The 19,204-nt window shown below is 54.4% G+C and overlaps 2 protein-coding genes across 10 annotated transcripts; one reads left to right on the forward strand and one right to left on the reverse strand.

Annotated features, from left to right (window-relative positions):
* Positions 1-18: 18 nt before the first annotated feature.
* Positions 19-7,634, forward strand: FBXO6 (F-box protein 6). 5 transcript variants are annotated; one of them, XM_019756315.3, is made up of 6 exons: positions 19-42; positions 2,404-2,696; positions 4,522-4,648; positions 5,170-5,265; positions 6,144-6,279; positions 6,476-7,634. In XM_019756315.3, the coding sequence occupies exons 2-6, from the start codon at positions 2,435-2,437 to the stop codon at positions 6,713-6,715; spliced, it is 861 nt and encodes a 286-aa protein (XP_019611874.3). In that variant the 5' UTR covers positions 19-42; positions 2,404-2,434; the 3' UTR covers positions 6,716-7,634. The 5 variants fall into 5 exon arrangements, with proteins under 5 accessions (XP_019611874.3, XP_019611871.3, XP_019611870.3 ...); XM_019756312.3 differs by lacking the exon at positions 19-42 and adding an exon at positions 250-403; XM_019756311.3 differs by lacking the exon at positions 19-42 and adding an exon at positions 305-400.
* On the reverse strand, positions 7,053-19,151 carry MAD2L2 (mitotic arrest deficient 2 like 2). 5 transcript variants are annotated; one of them, XM_019756320.3, is made up of 9 exons: positions 19,016-19,151; positions 11,601-11,652; positions 11,388-11,506; positions 10,030-10,101; positions 9,495-9,595; positions 8,620-8,714; positions 8,229-8,302; positions 7,629-7,721; positions 7,053-7,388 (listed from the first exon to the last, which is right to left on the reverse strand). In XM_019756320.3, exons 2-9 carry the CDS (start codon positions 11,638-11,640, stop codon positions 7,347-7,349), a joined length of 636 nt encoding a protein of 211 aa, XP_019611879.1. In that variant the 5' UTR covers positions 11,641-11,652; positions 19,016-19,151; the 3' UTR covers positions 7,053-7,346. The 5 variants fall into 5 exon arrangements, with proteins under 5 accessions (XP_019611879.1, XP_019611878.1, XP_019611875.1 ...); XM_019756319.3 differs by lacking the exon at positions 19,016-19,151 and adding an exon at positions 12,373-12,510; XM_019756316.3 differs by lacking the exon at positions 19,016-19,151 and adding an exon at positions 12,081-12,235.
* Positions 19,152-19,204: the final 53 nt, after the last annotated feature.

Below are 19,204 nucleotides of genomic sequence, written 5' to 3' on the forward strand. Positions count from 1 at the left end.
GGCCTGGGAGTTGGTTAGAAGCAGCCTCGGGCTTCCCAGGAGGTAGGAGGATGAAGCAAAGGGAAGAAATGGGTTCCGGCTGCTGAGCCGCCGACCGCCTGGTGGGGGAGGATTGAGAGATTCAGGAAAAGAGGTCTTGGGGTTTCCGTAGCGCGGCCCGGGGCCTAAGGTTCCCGAGCTCCTTTTCCTTCGGGTAGGAGTGGACACGGTTAGGAGCGGACGCGGCGTTGACCGAGATCACTATCCGCCGGGCCGCAGGGACGCACCAAGCGTGGCGCGTGACGCCGGCGCGGGGCGGGACGGGGCGGGGCGGGGCGAGAGCGGACGGCGCCGCGGAGATCGCAGGTCGCTGGGTGACGCAGAGCTCCGATCCCGCTGGGGCGCTGCGCCCCACGGCCAGGTCGTGGTGGGCAGGCGGGGGAGTCGACAAGCGCGGGAGGGACTGAGTGTCTAGCTCCGAAGGAGCGGGGAGGGGACACCTGGGGCAATAACCGAGCCCGCCGACGCTGCCTCGGGCAAGCCGGGACTCCTGGGACCGCAGGGTGGGGTTCTGGGTGGGGCGGGGCAAAGGCTGCGTGGAATCCCGCGCCGCCCAGCCCTGACTCCGACTCCGGGCCTGGCCGGCGAGCCGCCCAAAAGCAGGCTTGGCGTCCTCGGCCACCGCAGCCGTATCTCCCAGGCGACACCCCTGCCGGGGGGTGGGGGGTGGGGGGGTGGCTATCTGGGACCTCCGGGCACGCTCTCGTAGCTTGGGGAGGGCGCCTGACTTTCCCACAACTCAGCTTCTGCTTTTGAGAAATGGGCACAGTAACAGCGCTTTGAGGGGGTCGTTGGTGGGGGCGGGGTTTGGCGGAGAAAAGACCAACGCGTGACTCTGGGCCCGGCACGTGGGAAGCCCAATTAGTGCGAGGTGGCTTCTTAAGGCCGGCGTGGAGGTTTCCACCCCAAACTCCCGGGGATGGGCGTCACTCCCGCCCGCACCCCCACCCCGCGCAGTCAGGCTTCACGCTAGGCCCACGGAAGACGGAAACTAAGGGTGGAGGGAGGTGATAACCGGCGACCAGAGCCAAAGACCCGGGTGAGGAGCTCTTGGTATCTACCTCAGCCCAGCGACTTTTACCTAAACAGTGTTTTTAGAAGTTGCCAACGTTTAAAAATTGACAGGTTTCATATTTTTAAAAAATGTTTAGAATTCCTCCTGAAAAATCAGAAGACCTAGCCACAGCAGTTTTTTTTTTTCCATCATAGTATGTCGCACAACGGACAAGTGTCTTATATATGTTTGTCTTTTCTCTGCCATGCTAAAATGCTCTGACCTGGGCCGGGGCCACAGTGTGTGCCCGCCCTCATTTCCACCCCCAGACAGGAGTTTTGAGAAGACTGAACTGCTTAGTCCAGTCTCTATGGAAAATGCGAAGTCTTCCCAGCGCCTCGATGTGAGGCGGAAGACTATTCCCTCGCTCCCCCACCCACTTGGGGGATCTGCTTAGTGATCTAGATTACCAGAACCCCCCCACGCAAGATTCAGGCCTCAGTGGGTGGTGGCGCTGTAAATGCTCCAAAACCCTTGTGCGATTCAGATGTAGGGGGAGGATGGTGTTCTCGGGGCAGGTTGCTCTATGACTGTTGGTTTGGTTTTGGTTTCGCTCTAATGATAGAAGTGTTAGCAACGATGCCCTGTGCTAAATGCTTTACTTGTACTAACTCAGGTGTCCCAGCCCTTCTGAGGTTGGCAGTTATCACCCCGTTTTTACCAGCTTCCCAGCCAGTCACTGCAGGCCAGGATTCAAACCCAGGCAGTCTTGCTCGTGGGCCTTCCATCTGCTTTTCCATTTCTGGGCATTTCAAAGGGGGCTCTTGCTTGACACTCACCCCAGAACTGGGAGGGGGCGGGGCTCCTCACTGGAATGTTTTATCACATCTGCCTTCCAGGCCAAAGTAAACCATTTGGGGACAGGAAGTAGGATCCTCAGCACTAGCCCCACCACTTAATGAAATTGTGACATAGTCTGGGGGTGTCATAAAGATTTTATAACAGTGAATTCACAGCACTGAAATACCACTGCAAACCCTTCCAAAGCTTGCAAACAACAGTGTGGCCTCGGCAAAATGTTACTGTTCACCAGGCCCAACAAGTTAAAATTAAGCAGTTATTTTTTTTTAGTGGCGGGCGACAGCCCTCAAAAACATTAGTCCCTAAAGACTTTAATACTTTCATTGCACTCTTTCAAGTATGTGTGACATGCGACCATGCCATATGATGAGGGCCTGCTATGTACTGGAAGGGTGCTCAAATGCTCCCTAACTGACCCCTCGGTTTACAGAAGCAGGATTAGGAGTCCCTGGGAATCTGAGGGGTCCACCTCCTTGGTCAGGGCTCATAACCACTCTTGCCCCCCACAGACCTGTGTGTGCACCTCACCCCACCCCAGCCATGGCTCTGCTCAGCATCAATGAACTACCTGAGAACATCCTGCTGGAGGTGTTCACGCATGTGCCCGCCTGCCAGCTGCTGCGCTACCGCCCTGTCTGCAGCCTCTGGCGCGACCTCATTGATGTTGCGACCCTCTGGAAGCGCAAATGCCTGCGGGAAGGCTTCATCACGGAACACTGGGACGAGCCTGTGGCCGACTGGAAGATCTTCTTCTTTCTGTGCAGCCTGCGCAGGAACCTCCTACGCAACCCATGTGCTGAAGGTGGGCTGCTCCCCTCCCTTTCCAGAACCTCAGGACCTTTGCACTTGCTATTCCCACACTGCCTGGAGTGTTCTCTCAAACCCTAACATCCACCATGCTCCCTTGGTTCCTCCTTGTTCTTGGGATCTCAGTTCAGAGACCTGCCCTGCTCCATCTAAAAACAGCGCTCCCTACCTGTCCTGCCACCCCCATTTAGTTTCTTTGTAGCACTTTTCATAACCTGTAATTACCTTATTTATCTCGTTTTTTTCTCTGCCAAACTTCAAGTTCCAGGGGCCTAATGGATCTTGCGTGCCACTCTACATAGTGTCCACAGCCCTGCCTTCACATAGCAGGTGCTCAGGAAACGTCTGCTGAAGGACTGAACTGCAGCTCCACCTGCCCCCCTTTAGTTCAGGCCAAGCTGCCTAATGTTTGTGGCGGCTTCCTCTGTGCCAGGCACTAGTCAGAGGTCTTCCCAGATGTAATTTTCCTCCCGGCATCCCCATTATCCAGATGAAGAAAATGAGGACTTTGAGAGGGGACTGCAATCACATAACATGAGTCCCATTTAGCCCAAAATGTTTTCATGTATTTGCCAGGTTTTTTTTTCCCCTTCATTTAGCACCTATGTACCAGGCCCCATGCTTCCTGTTGGGGCTACAGCAGCTATGAAGAGGCATAGTTTGTACGCTTAGAATCCCTTTTGTGTCTATTTTCTTTCTGTGTTCTCACGTGGATTCTGGGAGGTGGCCAAATAAGTAGGGTTGGCTCCATTTGTGGGAGCGTTAGGCCCCAAGATGAGTGTCTTCCCCAAAGATCCAGAACTGCCCAGCTGCCAAAGGCCCTCTGCCCCTCAGAGGCCCCAGACAGCGCTCCAGACACTCAATCCCTCTGCCTCCCCCAGATTCCACTCAGCACTGCCCAGCCAGGCTGCCAGCTCAGCTCACACAGCCCTACAGAGCCAACCTGCTGCCTTGCCTTGCACTGGGCCCTGGGCCCAGCAGTGGTTACCCCAGCCTTGCTCGGACCTCCCCTTGGGCCTGTACTCGGTGCAGCGCAGCTCCTGGTTTTCTGTATTACTCCTCTGGTTCTCTACTGGGGGACCCCGGGCACCTGGGGAACAGGTAAGGGCTCCTTGTAGAGGGAGCAAGGGAGTAATTTGGAAACGCACCCCTGGTGATTGATTGTTCTGGAAGGCCTTGGTGAGAAAGACTGCTGTTTTCTAAGGTCCTCCCAGCTCAGTCTGAAGGGGTGACCGGAACCTGGTGGGGATCCTTCCATGAATACGGAGTTACTATCCCATCACCAAGCCAGAGGGTGTCCATTCTCCCAGTCGCTATCCCTCCCACCCTGGGCGGAGCTTCCCATGAACCATTAACAAACTGTAAATCGGTCTCTGGTACCCAGATCTGTTACATAGTTAGGATGTCAGTTTTCAAATAAACTGTCCCAGTTGGGAGAAACTCACCTTAGCCATTAAGAGCACAACTAGCATCATAGGCCCTTCATAATTTAATAGAGAACTGAAACTTGGGTATTTCCCAGAGCCCCATCCCCCACCCCCACAATACAAAAGTGAGGAAAGGTTGGTTTAGGATTTCTGGTAATACTTTTTCCAGCTTCGTTAGGAGTCATGTTAGTTAGGGACAAAGTGGAAGGGTGACGGTCCCAGATCAGAGCTGATATGGTGGGGACAGGTGGGAACGTGTTGGAAGAAGGGGGCTTTGTAGGGGCACTCCAAGCGCAGCTGGGGTGCTTGAGATCTGGGCATGAGCTTCACCCTCCCTCCCAGGACCAGCCTATACATTTGCACAGGGAGTTCACCTCGATTTGTTTTTCCCAGAGAATATGATGTCCTGGCGAATTGACTCCAATGGTGGGGACCACTGGAAGGTGGAGAGCATCCCTGGAGACCATGGGACAGGTTTTCCAGACCCGAGAGTCAAGAAGTACTTTGTCACATCCTTTGAGTAAGACAAACTGAACCAAGCAGGGAGGGGGCGGCAGGGACACTTTTTGCAAGTCTCACACCTATGTCAGGACTTCTCTGTGAAGCTTCAGGGAGCTGATGTTCCAAAACCAGCTCAGAATCGACTGCTTCCGGAAGCAGGAATAAACTCAGTGGCAGGGTTTACAGGCAGTGGGGGTGGAGATCCATGTAAGGAGGCTGGGAGCTCCTGGGGCAGTTCGGGTAAGTGAGGGGTGTCTACAGGCTGTTCCTAATCTAGGAACGTGAGTTCACAGGGGTGCCCTCCTTGGGGCCCCAGGGGACTGGGCCTATGGACGGGGATCAGATGCTGCCCACACTCAAGGGGATCCAACCCCCTGCCTGTTTCTCATGGGCCTGCACTGAGGTAGGAGCCAGAGTTCGCACCAGCCAGTGGCTGTCCTAAGGCAGTCAGGGGAAACTGCTGGGTCCCCTGAACCACCTCCCTGGGTCCAAGCCATGCAGAGGAGGCCTGGGAATGCAAGCCTTTCCTCCTCTCCCCAGGTCATGCCTCAAGTCCCAGCTGGTAGACCTCAAAGCTGAGGGCTACTGGAAGGAGCTAATGGACACGGTCCGGCCTGACATCACAGTCACAGACTGGTGAGTGGGGCCATGGCCCGAGTCCCACCCTCTGCGTCCTTCCCTCTTGGCTTCCTGAGAACGCCTGGGGGAAGTGCCTGCTCTGCCCAGCAGTGTCCTAGGGCAAGGACAGCCAGGCCAACCCAGCCCCACCCCCTGCTGACAGACTCAGCACTCAACCAGCAGTACCTCCCTGCCTCCCCACCACCCTATGTCAGCAGATGTTAACCACAGTTTACAGATGGGCAGACTGAGGCCTACAGATGAGTTGTCACGAACAGGGACTGGAGCAAGAGACAACCAAGAGCCAGCCTTCCTGAACCTCCCAGATGCTCACAGGCCTTGTCTGCCTCCCCTGCCCCTTTGCACTCTGCATCCCGCATCTTTCTCAAGCTGCTCTGTGCAGAGCTGTGCCGGGCTCTGCCTTGGCCCACCACAGAAGCAGGACCCCAGTTCCAGGCAGGCCCCAGGACCACCACTCTGAGGGTGGAGAGGTGGGGTTTGAGGGGTGTGCAGAGCTGGGGGCAGCATGGCTGAGCAGAGGGAGAGCTCTGCCAGTCCCCACCACACAGGCCACCCCTTCAATCTCCCATTGAATCCACAGCCTGGTCCATTGTAATGTACAGGTGACACAGCTTTGACAGCCCTGGCCTTTGTAGAGAGCCTTTTGCTTTTTAAGGTGACATCTTCAGAGCTACCCAAAAGGGTTGCCCCTTTTCTCAGATGGGGTGACAGGCCCAGCACGAATAGACTGCTTACCCTGGGGGCACAGGTGGGCCTCGTGGGCAGTGCAGGGAAATGAAACTCACAGCTCCAGTTTGGAGGCCTGGTGCTTGCCTGCTCACCTGCCTCCAGGGCCACCCTGTCGGGGCACAGTCCTGAGCCTCCCCCTCCCCCAGGTTTGCTGCCAGAGCAGACTGTGGCTGCACCTACACCATCAAAGTACAGCTGCTCTCAGCCGACTACATCGTCCTGGCCTCCTTCAAGCCCCCACCTGTGACCATCAAACAGTGGAGCGATGCCAGGTGGACAGAGGTGAGGCCTCACCTGCTTGCATGGCACCCACTTCTCCCAGAGCCAGCATGGCAGGCAACGGGTAGTCCCAGGGCCCAGAATGCCCCCAGCTCTCCCCTGCAGGACCCGGCTCCTTCCCTTTCTTCTCCACGTGAGTGATCACCCCATCTCATCCCCTCCCCAGTCCTGGTGGTCACCTCCTTTCCCCTCCCTCCAGGTCTCCCACACCTTCTCGGATTACCCTCCAGGCGTCCGCTATGTCCACTTCCAGCATGGGGGCAAAGACACCCAGTACTGGGCAGGCTGGTATGGGCCCCGTGTCACCAACAGCAGCATCATCATCAGTCCTAAGATGACCAGGAGCCCAGCACCCGCCACCACTCAGCCTGAGACCACGCAGGGGCGGGAGGCAGCTGCCCACTTGCCCTCTCCACATCATTTCTACAAGCCTTTCTGACAGTCTGTCATCTGACAGCCATTCCTCCGTCCTCTGTCTGGGTTAACCTAGTGCCAAAGGTCCCCTCCAGGCAAGAGCTGAGCCTACAGTGGGCAGTAATAGCCCCTGTCCCAAGATTTGCCCAGTTCCAACTTTGGCAAAGCTACCAGTTTGTGGTAATGCACTGTCACATAGCTGACCTTTTGTCATAATAAATGTTTTCAGTAAAATCAGCCTGGGGTTGGGTCTAGGAGTGGCGCGTAAGGGGGTCCCTGGCACTTTGGTAGAGAACCAGCCCCTTCCCCAGGTTAATTTGGCTGTACCTGTTCCCCCCCATTCCAGTTAGTGACGGCCCATGTCAGCCCTTGGGGCCCCTTTATTGAAACAACTCACAGCATGATATTTGAGACAGACAGTGTTGGCCGGTCGAACCCCGAAAGGCTGAGAAATCGAGGTCCCAGCACCCTTCCTCCCTCCTGGGGAGAATTACTCCATGAAGACAACCAGACCTGAGCAGCCCCGGGCCGGAGGGTGAGCGGTCCATACATAGAGGCAATAAGAGCACTTGGAATCAGGGTGGCCCTGCAACACTGCCCTAGGCTGGGGGCCCCCAAAGTCCAACAATTGTGGCATCCGTGGGGAGCATACACCCTCAGCTGCTTTTATGAGCTCGTTCTTCCACGTACAGCTGCATCTAATGGACAGGAACAAACAGCCATGTCAGGTGAACAGTCAGGGCACCTGTAAGGAGGCCCCATGAACCCCTAACGGTGTGGTGGCATGGGCACAGTCGGGCATTAAGGAAAAGGGGAGAGGTGGGAGGAGCCTTATGCCAGGCATTCCTTGGTAGTTTCCCCCTAGCCTTGCCCACCAGCTCTCTGGCAAGGCCTCAGCAAACCCTGAATAAAGCTTACCTGGTCCCCATGCAGCTCACCTTTAATATGTCTGACGTCATGGTTTTTAAGGGTATCAGCCGGGGGTCATGCATGTGCACATCCTGCTCATCTGCCAGGATCCAGGGGAAGTCCTATGAAGGAAATCAAGTGAGGAGATGAAAGGGGGCTGAAACCTGGCCTGCTCTCACTTTGCTTCCCCCTCCCCCTCCAGAGCTTTGAGGAGCATCAGAATCGCAAGGGAAGTACAGATTCCCAGGCCCTTCCACTTAGGCAGGCCAAGTCTGTAGGTCAGAGCTGGGCTGGCACCCTAAGTGATTTAACAAGCCCCAAGCACAGATTCTGAACCTAGTGGTCAAGGACCCCCTCCCTGGAGAACCCTCCTGAGCTGGCAGCCCCAGCATATGGCCCCACCTGCGTCTCAGGGCTGAGTGCCCAGGTGGAGCGATGGCAGGTGTGTGGCCACATAGTTAACACACAACGAGAACCTACTGGGTGCCAGGCACTGCCGTAAGCAATGTGTGAGTACACTGGCCATGGCTAGCAGCCCTGCCTGCTCAAAACTGGGGGTCTGGTTTTCAGAGCCTCCCAGCTGTCTTCCTGCCCACCACCCCCCCCTCCCCAGACCAGTCTCATCTCACCTTGATGACCTGGATCTTCTCCATGTTTCGGGTGGCAGCTTCCCTTGTGTGCACCAAGACTGTGAAGGTACAGCCTGAGGAAGCAAGAGTTGGGTCCAGGCTGGACCACACCATGCCTGCCCCAGGGTACAATGCCTTCCCACCTCCCTAGCTGGTTTGGCAGCGCCCCAGAGCAGAGTGGAAACCAAATGCTAAGGCAAAACACAGTCAACAGGGAGACTGAAGCCAGGGTGGAGTGAATCAGGGAAGCTTCCTGAAAGTGAACTTTCAGAGGGGTTCTAAAAGGCAGGAAGAGACGAGGCTCAGTACAGCCAAACAGGAGCTTGAAAACACAGACCAACCCAAGGTAGCCATGGAAACACCCAGGAAAGGGGGGGAGGGGTGAGCACACCTGGGGGGTTGTGGTCCAGGACAGCATCACACACACTGATCTTCAGGATGAAGGCTCGGAGAAGCTGTTCCACATGAGACAGCAGGGAGTCTGAGCTGGGAAGGAGAGGAGGAGGGTCTCCCATCACACTGGCGCCCCCCTCTCACCAGCAGGCAATCAACCCTGGAAGGTGCTTCTGAGAGCTGGCTTCTTAAGGGCCCAGCTACCTATCTTGTCTATATCGTAAAACCCCCCTGGGGAGTTTAAAAACAATGCAGGGCCCCATCCCAGACTAAGTTAGGATGGGGGAAAAGGGGTGTAGGGAGACCCCATAGGTGGTTCTAATGTGCTACTGCTCCCAGTCTGAGAACCAAGACCCCAAGCCAGAAGGGAAAGGGTTTGTCCAAGGCCACACGGCAGGTGAGGACAGATTCTATTGCCCTGACCTCACCACAGAAAGCCAGCAGCGGACTAGCCAACACACCTGCCCAAGGTCAACTTCTAATTGACTGGATTGCACACTTGACTGGGAAGCCAGGACACTGAGTCTGTCCTGGTTGTGCTACCATTTGGATGACCCTGGGTAGCTCATGTCATGTTTCTGGACCTTGGTTTCTCCATCTATAAGGTGAGGTTGGGTCTAGCCATTCACCAGTGCTTTCTGTGGTTTTGCAGGTGTGACACAGGAGGCTAGGAGGCTCTCTGTGTAACCTGTGTGGTGTCCACAGAGACCACTTGGCGGCCAGCTGTGACAGCCACTTACAGGCCCTGATAGGTTGGCACACCTTGCATTTCTGCTGTCAGACCTTTACCAAGATACTCAGGAGCTGCTTTAAAGGGGTGAAGGTCAGGGTATTACTACGGACCTTACACCAGTTAGCAGGTGGACAACTCACCTGATGGACAGCAGCGGGGGCTGGGTGATTTCAAAGACGAATTTCTCCACTGGGCGGTGCTCTTTGTCCAAAATTACCACCACCACTTTCTCCACATCATTCTGCAAGGACAGGAATCCCCTTCTCCAGAACCCCTCCTCACCCCCAGCCCTGCCCCCTCCCTGCCCAAGGATGGGAAAGGGAGCATTCACAGCCCTGGTCAGCCTCTAGGCTGAGGGTCTCTGAGAGCCCACAGAGAGGTCTGAAAGGTTCAAGCAGACACCCCCAGACATGAGTGGTACAGGCTGAGGGGAGAGAATGGCTGCCCGGGAGGGTCCTGGACCTCTCAGAGAGCAGGACAAGATAGGAGGGGGAAACCCTGAGGGGCCAAGCCCAGACAGAACTTGGAGATGGGGGAGAGAAAAACAGATGTGAGAAGAATCCAGAACTGAGGTGTTCTCCAGGGTGCAGGGAATAGGCTTCTGGGTGTTAGAGTCATGGACCCTGCATGGTCTCAACGTCACCCCGTCCCATATTGGGGGCCTGGTGCCCTCACCTTCTCCAGGAGTGGCTTGACACAGTGCAGTGTGTCCTGGATATACTGGTTCAGCTCCGGGTGGCAGGACATCTGCACACAACGCCATGATGGCTAGTGAGGCCTACAGCACCAATGGGGAAACCACCTGACACCCCCTCCAGGAGCCCAAGGCCAAGTCTGCCTCCAGAGAGAGGTCCAAGGTTTCCCTCAGGGCTCCCCCTTCCCATCATGGTGCTAAGAACTCTGAATTGTCCACAGGCGGAGAGAAGTTAGAAGAATTCAGTCTCAACATTAGCACTTAATATAGATTTGGGGTTCCTACTGTGGGGTCCATGGGCTCCTCCAGAGTCTGAGAAGTCCCTAAATTGTGTGCATTTGGGCATACGCGCATTTTTCCGGAGAAGGGATCCAGAAATTTAATCAATTTTCAAAACTCAAGAATCTGGAAGTAAGAGCTGTGTGGTCGCAGGCAAATTACTTCCCTGAGCTTTAATAAACCTCATCTGTGAAGATCTCGAAAAAGTGAGGATTAAGTGAGTTAAGTACCTAGTACACAGTTGGTGCTCAGTAAGTGCTGTTTCTTTTTCCCCCTGTACATCCTTTAAGCTTCCACCACCTCCCGGTATTCAGTCATTATTGAGTACCTTCTAAAGGGCAGGCACTTCTAGAGACTGCGGATAGAATAGCTTATGGCTTTGTCTGCTTTTTAATCTATAATTAGTGGAAATGAGGGCAAAGCAAAGGCGCCTGAGGTTTACAGGAATCCTCTCCCCAAACCAACCATTCACTAGCATCTTTTAAAATATAGCCATGACCCAGAGGACAACTGATGGACTGGTCGGTAACTTATGGAGGGAAACTCCCAGTTCAGAAGGGATGGAAGGAGCCACTGCAGTGAGGGGTAGGAGCCTGTCAAGCTATCAGCAGCTGCCAGCACCTGGAAGGCAAAGCCAGGCGCTGGAGAATGAATGAGGGGGTGGGCCTGAAGGTGGAGGCGAGTTAAAAAGAATCCATTCTGCTGGCAGCCGGCGTGAGTGGCCAGCAACCATCATGAGCCGGTGGGCTGCTGTGTGCTACCGTGTGCTGCCATGAGCAGCTGGTGGCCATCATGAGTGGCCAGCAGCCATCATGAGTAGCCGGCAGCCGGAGAGAGCTGCCGTGAGCGGCTGTGAGCAGCGGACCAATGACTGGCTACGACTGCCTCAGCCTGGGGAGGAGCGCAAGGCTCATAACACCAGCATGGGCCAGGGAGCTGTGTCCTGCAACTAGACCGAGAAACAACTGGGTTGAACCTGAGTGGGGGAAAGGGGGGCAAAGAAATCCACTCTCTACCCGCTCTGACGTGGGAATGGCCCCAGCAGGGCTGTAGGGCTCACCTGGACAGGCACGTTGTACTTCTTACGCTTCTGGAAGATGCCCACGGGGTAGACCTCGCGCACGTAGAGGATTAGGTGTACGGCCACCTCCAGGAACTCGCAGAGCACGTCCGCCACCACTGCGAGGGGGCAGAGCCCGGTGCGCTCACGCAAGCCGGCCAGCACAGCCCTCCCTGGCCCCCCACCCCGGGTTGGCAGGTCCAGCCCCCCTACCTTGGCCAAAGTTGAGGTCCTGTCGCGTGAGCGTGGTCATCCTTCACGCCACCTAAGGGGTGGGACAGTACTGGGGGATAGTTCCAAAAGCCCAGGCAGCAGCTGGGCCCTCCCGCCTCCACGGGCCCTCCACTCCGCCTACGAGGGGAATCGAGACACTAGCGCCCCACCCCCGCACACAGAAGCATGGGAGCTGGGAAGGACCCCCCCACGTTGGCATCATAGCTCAGGGGCATCATCAGCACCTCGATGAGGTTTTTGTCCACTGGCCCCCTCGCCCGTTGTCTCGGGAGGGGCTGGGGGCAGGAAAGGCCAGAGCTGGGCGGGCAAAAAGGGCCGCAGAGGGAACAGCTGGATGTGCAGGGCCGGGAGCGTAAAGCGGCACGCGCGGGAAGAGAAACTAGGCTGGAATAAGACTCCACCCCCTGCCTGGCTAGATCCCTCCCCGAAGGGAACCCCGCCACTCCCCTCCCCTGGTACCGGCTCTGGCCTCGGTTCCGGGCTCGGGGCCCGGCCCCGGCGCCGGGAACCACCAACCCAACCACTCGCTCCTCCAGCTCAACCCGCGCGGCCAGGGCGCCGTCCTCGTGACGTCCGCCGCGCTGCGGCGGGTCCTAGCGCCCGCTTGCAGGCCACGCCCACCCCACACGCAGCCCTAGCGGGGTTTGGGAGGGGCGGAGCCTGGCCTAGGCGCTGGAGATCCCTGGGTCGGAGTGGGCTGAGACGGCGCCGCGCTGCCTTTCAGTGTTGGACGAGCGCGAGAAAAAAAAACCTTAGTCTCCACATCAGATCGCTACGAATCTTCCTCCCCGAGGTATTTCTCTCGCTTTAGGAGGCGCGGTACGGGGGTGGGTACGTGTTGCTGGTGAGGGCCAGGTGGAGGTCACAGCTGGGAACTAAGGACAGCGACATCTACTGCTAGCTTCGGAGTCACCATCCCCGAACTGAGCTGCCCAACCGAAAGCGAATCCGCCGGCTCCGGGGCGGGGACAGGGGAGGACAAGGGTGCATCGGGGACGTCCCCACCCCCACCCGGAACCTATACAGCCTGGCTTTACTTCCTAAGAAGATAAAGCCTCCGGGCCCATGCATCGTAACATTTGGTTTTTATAAAGATCCATCCATGTGCCAGGCACTGAGTTAACTGTGTCCGTGGATTATTTTACTAAATCCTCAAAACAATTCTACCGGATAGTTACTATAATTGTGCCCATTTTAGGGATGAGCCAAATGAGGTTCAGAGGGGTGAAGTAAAATGTCCGAGTCACACAACTCAACTATTGGGGGAAGCGCGGGTAGAGGTGTCTCTGCCACTATATTTATAGTTCTGGAGTTGTCCCCATGGACTGTGAAAGGGCTGAGAGGCCCCGGGGTAAATAATGATATTAATATTAAAATAATTACTAGCATGAAATGAGCACTTGTTTTATGTCAAGCACTGATTTCTTTAATTCCCTCATTAAACTTAGGAGCTAAGCACCCATTTTACAGACCCACGTTATAGATGGTGAAACAGGTTCAGAGATGTTCCCTAATTTGCCAAAACCACACATTTGGAATACAAACCCAGTTCTCACTTCTATTCTGACTCCAGGTCTTCAACTTATTTTCAGCCCCTTTATTTTACAGGCGGGAAAACTAAGATTAGAGAAGCTGCTGTGAGTTATGGGAAACAAGTCAGAACCAGAAGTCAGGGGACCTTGTCACTGGCCTCCAAAGACATTAAGAGCTTGTTAGGAATCACGTCTATCTGTGACTATCTGTTTCTAGCCAGAAACGTAGGAGACTTGCACCGCCCTTCACCCCAGAAGCCTTCAAACCTTCATTTACACATTTCCGTTGGGGTGGGGGCAGAGGAGGGAATAAGTGTCCTGGCCCATTAAGCCAGGAATGCCAGCAGAGCAGGTCACAAAAGCAGTCCTTGGAAATCTGCATCAGAATCCCTGGGGAGCCCATTAAATACTGGGAACCCAGGCCTCCCTGACCTACCAAATCAGTCAGGGTGCACAGCATGGTACTGGCCCTTTAACAAGCTCCCCGGGGGCCCTGATGGCCAAGAAAGTGAGGGAATTGCCACAAGCGATTTGGGCTGTTCCCTAGAAAAGTCTGCATGAAATAAAACTGCAACACTTAACCCAGAGAGATGGATGATTCAGGAACGGATGCACCTGGCAGCACATTTTGGGCACAGCAACTCTTCTCAAGACTTGGGAACCCTGCCCACGTCACGCCATGCAGGAGAAGACCATTTTCAAGCAGTCAGCCAAGCAGCTACTGGCTTGTAGAAGGTGTCCCCTGGCCTTGAGATTTAATCACTGTGATGCTTTGGCTACTGGGGAAAGCCAGGGTCCTTCTGTGCCTCTCTCTCTCGAGGCTGCTCAAGCAGCTTTTTTCATGGGTGACCGGAAATGGCAGTCTTAGGGGGGCAATTCTTTGTAAAATGTCCCTTAGGATTGGGGCCTGGGGTGGAGATGCTCAGAGCCCAGCTACTCCTGTGGGGTGGCCTCCAGGGCACAGTGTGGGCAACATGGGGGCACATGCCAGCCCCTCCTTCCAAGGGCCCCCAGCCCCAGCCCTCTGCCCTGAGAAGGCATAGTGCCAGCCATCCAATCATCTCCTGACACACAGAGCTAAAGAACTTCAGAGAAACCTTGGAGGACTTACAATCCAATACTCATTCTTCCAGTGGGGAAACTGAGGTCCCAACAACCTTTGTTTAACACTGGGGTACCCACCTTGTCAAAAATCCATAGATAAAAATGCCTAGGCTTGGGGCTTTGGGTTCAGAGCCAGCCACAGAGGAAAGCAGGTGAGAGACAGACCTAACCCCAAAAAGGCCTCATCTCCTCATTCGTGAAATAAATAGGCTGGACAGATGTTCCCTAAACCTCTGATGTCCTCAGGTTCCATGGGAACCAAGAAGCTGGAGATGGGGCAGGGGCAGGGGGCCATAGGGGAGCTCTATGAAAATTCATCTGTCATTTCCATCCATAGGGCTCTAGGCATCTGGTTTTGCATATCTTAATCTCATCAGCATGATGGATGGTCAGGGGACCCAGATTACATTATGGGGTTAATTTATTACATTTTTGAATACCCATTTGCTGGGAGACTGTTTTTCAAAGTTATTTGCATATTTTTCACCATAATGACAATATGTAGGAGGGTGTCTGGGAGGGAAGGATGGATGTTTAGGAGGAGAGAGAGCTTATTTGCCAACTGGTGCATGTCCCTGAGGGTCTGCAATGAGGACAGAGAGAAAATAACTCCCAAGAAATATTTAAATTGAAAAGAAGAGAAAGCATGATGCAACAAAGTCTTGCAAACAAAGGCCCAACAAAGACTAAGGCCTGTGTGGGCAAAAGAGCGTTCCTGAGGTTTTTTGAACAAGCACTCAGTGAGTGAACTGGGAAAAACAACAGGCAACAGTATCCAGACCCCGAAAATGCTTTCAAAGCCCCTCCCACACCCACCAGGCTGATCACAGGCCCCATCATGGATCCCACCCCTGCCTAAGGTTCCCAGGACACCAAACACAGGAAGGTGAGGGGAGCCACAGAGTCAGCCACATATAGCCTGGTGACAATCCCAAGGATACCCCAATGCTCAGGGACCCAGCCAGTTGAAACAATCCCTAAGCAGAGACCCAGCCTCATTCATTCTTTTAGTCCTGCCCCTGACCCAGAGCCTGGCCAAACCCAGGTTCTCAATCAGTGTGTGTTAAATGAGTGAATGAAATAATGGAGGAATGAGGGTGGCCGGTTGGCTCAGTGGTTGGAGTGCAGTGCTCATAACACCAAGGTTGCCGGTTGGATTCCCACATGGGCCAGTGAGCTGCGCCCTCCACAACTAGATTGCAAAAAAAACGACTTCACTTGGAGCTGATGGGTCCTGGAAAAATACACTGTTCCCCAATAAAAATTAAAAGAAAAAAAAGGAGTGGAGGAATGAAACAATGGCAGACAGTGGCTCATTGCTACTTGCCTGACTAGAATCCTAACAGTCTGAATAAGAAGCAAAGACCTCTGATTTCAGTGCTTGGGCTATCGGTGGTGGTGTGTAGTTTTCTTGCCTGTAAAATGGGATAATAGTAGTACCAATTCCATAGGGTTGAACAAGGAGTAAGTGAAATAATGTTTGTAAAAATATAAAGTGCACAATGCCTGGCACATAAATGTTCAATTAATGGCTATTTTGACAATGATATTAAAATCCACACACTATCTAAAGCCTCTAGCACAAACACTCTGGACCAGCCATCATACTGTTCAAAACCCCATCAAAAACACCCTTAGCTCTGCCGTCCCCATTTTCATTGCCCAAGGCAGCCCGAAAGGTGCCCTAAAGGAGGACATGCACCCTCATAGCCCAAGATCCCTAAACAAGAGATTGCAGACAGTTCCTCTCCTCATCTGGGCTTCTGGTGTGAGGGCCAAGCTGCCCCAGATCCTTGGGTCCACTGCTGACCTTGAACCCAAGCCAAAGTCCTGACCTTAGCCAGTTATACTGGGCACTTCCAACACTTCAGCCAGGGCAGAGGCCAACTTGCCATTCCTCCCTGGGGTTCAGCTGACTCCCCAGTGTTGTTGACCCCTTGGTGGTCAGGGAGACCTTACAAATCATCCATCTCTTCTTAAACTTTGAACCTCTACCAAATGCACAGAGACACTAAATGTCTTCCACAATTTCAGGTGTTTTCAGGCCCTCTGAAGTCATCCTGGACCACAGGGTAAAAACCCTTCATCCAGCTCAACTGCCACTTTTTTTAAATAACTGCTTTATTAACACATAATTCACAAACCACAAAGTTCACCCTTTTGAAGTGTGCGATTCAGTGGTTTTTAGTATCATCACAAAGTTGTGCGTCAATCACCACTGTCCAACTCCAGAATGTTTTCATCACTCCAAAAAGTTAAACACTTTAGCAGTCACTCCCTAGTCTCCCCTCCCCTCAGCCCCTGGCAACCAGTAGTCTACCGTCTATCTGTATGGACTCGCCTATTCTGAACATTTCATATAAACCCAATCGTACAATATGTGGCCTTTTATGTCCGGCTTTTATGTCTTAGCATAATGTTTCCAAGATTCATCCAGATTAGAGTGTGTATTGGTACTTCACTCCTTTTCATGGCCAAATAATAGTCCATCACATGACTCCACCACAGGTGGTTTATCCATTCACCAGTTAATGGATAGTTGTTTCCACTTTGGCCATTGAACTACCACATTTTACAGATGGGGAAACTCAGATCCAAATTCACCATAACCTGATGGGCTAGGAGTCCAGGCCTCCCCTACCATCTGCTTTTTCCTACTGCATTGCTCTGGGAGGACAGTGCCTACGTTTTAGCAAAAGATCACCCACTGATGAACAGCCACGGCAGCAGCATTCAAACCAGAGCCTCCAGTGTGTTGCTTCTGGTTCAGTGGATGCCCAGCCACAGCTTCATTCTTGGAAAGGAGACTCATGCCCACTGGCCCCCTCCCAGGCCCCAGCCACCATCACCTCTTCTCTGACACCGTTCCTATCTAGTCTCCCTGCTTTTGTCTTTACCCCACTCCAGTCTATTCTCAACCTAAAAAATCAGAGTGAATCAGTGTTAAAACCTAAGTCAGATCATGTCTCTGCTCTGCTCCAAACCCTCCAATGACTCCTATCTCACTCGGACAAAAAGCCAAAGTCCTTACCATGGCCTTCGCACGCTCCCATGATCCTCTCACTCTCTGACTTCATCTCACTCTGCTCCAGCCTTGCTGTCCTTCCTCAAACACACCAAGCACTCTCCTGCCTCAGGACCTTTGCACTGGCTCTTCCTTCTGCCTGCATCACTCTACTACTCACAGCCACATGGCCCATTAGCTCATTTTCTTTGCTAAAAAGCTGCCTCACAAAAGAGTCCTTTCCTGGGAACCTTATGTAAAATACCTTTTCCCCTCCATGTTTTCTCCCCTTAATGTGCTTTTTTTTTTCCTCACAGCACTAATCACCACCTGATATTTATTATGGGTATTTGTTCACTTGCTCATTGTCTGTCCCCGTCACTGGAATGTAAGTTCCATTAGAGCAAGGAATCTGGTCTATGTTGTTCATTACTGTAGCCCCAGTGCCCAGAACAGAACTGGCACGTAGTAGGTGCTCAGTAGGTATTTATGGGATGGGGGATTCAAACCTTCTAGTAAATAAGCAGTCTAGCCCCTTCACCAATCCATTCTGCTGTCCATTAGGCTGATATTACAATAACAATAGCAGTGAATTTTTCTAGAGCGTTTCCTATGGTTCCAACCTTAGGGACATTATCTCCTTACACAGTCCATGGCACTTCATCCGTGAACCCTGAGAGTTAGGGACAATAATGAGCTCGGAGAGGTTAAGCGACTTGCCCAGACAGACCGTGGAATGGCAGCAGAAGAGGAGCCCAGGCATTCCGCATGACTGCAGAGCGGAGCTCTTAAACCTCTGAGCCACAATTTCCCATACTCTGGAGAAAGCAGAAAACAGTCGAAAGGGAAGCCACGATGGCGCTCTGGGCGCCAGGCGAGACTTCGGCTTCCCGCGTGCCGGGTCCCGCCCCACCGCTCTTTGATCTTGGCAGCGCCGGTGGCCCCATTGACCCCGCTGTGAGTTATGGGGGCCGCGGGACCCATAACACAGCATTCCCGGACTCCCAGGGTCGGCAGGACACGGCGCCCCGCGCGGTGATGGATGAGACACCCTGGGGCACTGGCTTTGTCCGGGCTGGGGAGCATCAGACAGACTTTGAACAGGGAGTGGCTAAAGGAGGACAGAGTGTGTGTGTGTTGGGTAGGATTGTCCTGCGTGTGTGTGTGTGTGTGTGTGTGTGTGTGTGTGTGTTGGGTAGGATTGTCCTGCGTGTGTGTGTGTGTGTGTGTGTTAGGTAGGATTGTCTTGCGTGCGTGTGTGTGTGTGTATGTGTGTGTGTGTGTATGTGTGTGTGTGTTGGGTAGGATTGTGTTGCTTCCTTTCCTGGGGCGGGTTGGGGGAGCACTAGTGAGGCCATCGGCGTTCCGGAATATCACCAGGTAGCTTTTGAAGACCCCAGGCTCCTACATCCAAGAGCGAGCTCTCCTAGAACCTCGCCCGCCACTTCACGTACTTTCGGAGGCTACAAAGGCCCCGCCGTGCCTCATCCCTCTTCCCTCGCACCGGGCATTTCTTCCCTCCCATTTGACAACCTAGGGCGGAATAATCCTTTTGGGGACCCGCCCGGCCCTACCCGGTCAGACGCGGCCGCAGCTGAGCGCTCAGCTCGGATCCATTGTTGGGGGTCGGCCAAAGACCCCCTGCCGTGGCCCTTTGTCGCCCGCTCCCGGCGGGGCGCTACAGATGTGCCACCGCTGCCCGCGCACCGCCCGTCCCACGCGCCCGGGGCCGCGCTGAGGTGGCTCTTACGCACCGGGAGGAGTGGGCCCGCCTCGCCCGATGCCCGCACGGCTGCCCGGCTGCGCCCGCCTTTGTCTGCCTCCTTTGTCTGCCCCGCGCCCTCGCGGCGGCGGCGGCTAGGCCTCTGGGGAGCGGGCCCGGAACGCCGAGTCCAGCTGGCCAGGGCGCGCGGGCCGGGAGCGCGCGGGGCCCGGGCCGGCCC

This window comes from Rhinolophus sinicus, chromosome 14, assembly GCF_057876585.1.
Source record: "Rhinolophus sinicus isolate RSI-liver-muscle chromosome 14, RSI-T2T, whole genome shotgun sequence".
Classification (NCBI taxonomy): domain Eukaryota; kingdom Metazoa; phylum Chordata; class Mammalia; order Chiroptera; family Rhinolophidae; genus Rhinolophus; species Rhinolophus sinicus.

Excerpts from the sequence above, each read along its gene's own strand:
- FBXO6 (XM_019756315.3), top strand. The coding sequence starts at position 2,435 with ATGGCTCTGCTCAGCATCAATGAACTACCTGAGAACATCCTGCTGGAG. Across the intron at positions 2,697-4,521 it reads ACGCAACCCATGTGCTGAAG|AGAATATGATGTCCTGGCGA; the intron begins GTGGGCTGCTCC and ends TGTTTTTCCCAG. Across the intron at positions 6,280-6,475 it reads GCGATGCCAGGTGGACAGAG|GTCTCCCACACCTTCTCGGA; the intron begins GTGAGGCCTCAC and ends CCCTCCCTCCAG.
- MAD2L2 (XM_019756320.3), bottom strand. The coding sequence starts at position 11,640 with ATGACCACGCTCACGCGACAGGACCTCAACTTTGGCCAAG. Across the intron at positions 11,507-11,600 it reads GGACCTCAACTTTGGCCAAG|TGGTGGCGGACGTGCTCTGC; the intron begins GTAGGGGGGCTG and ends GCCCCCTCGCAG. Across the intron at positions 8,715-9,494 it reads CCCCCGCTGCTGTCCATCAG|CTCAGACTCCCTGCTGTCTC; the intron begins GTGAGTTGTCCA and ends TCTCCTTCCCAG.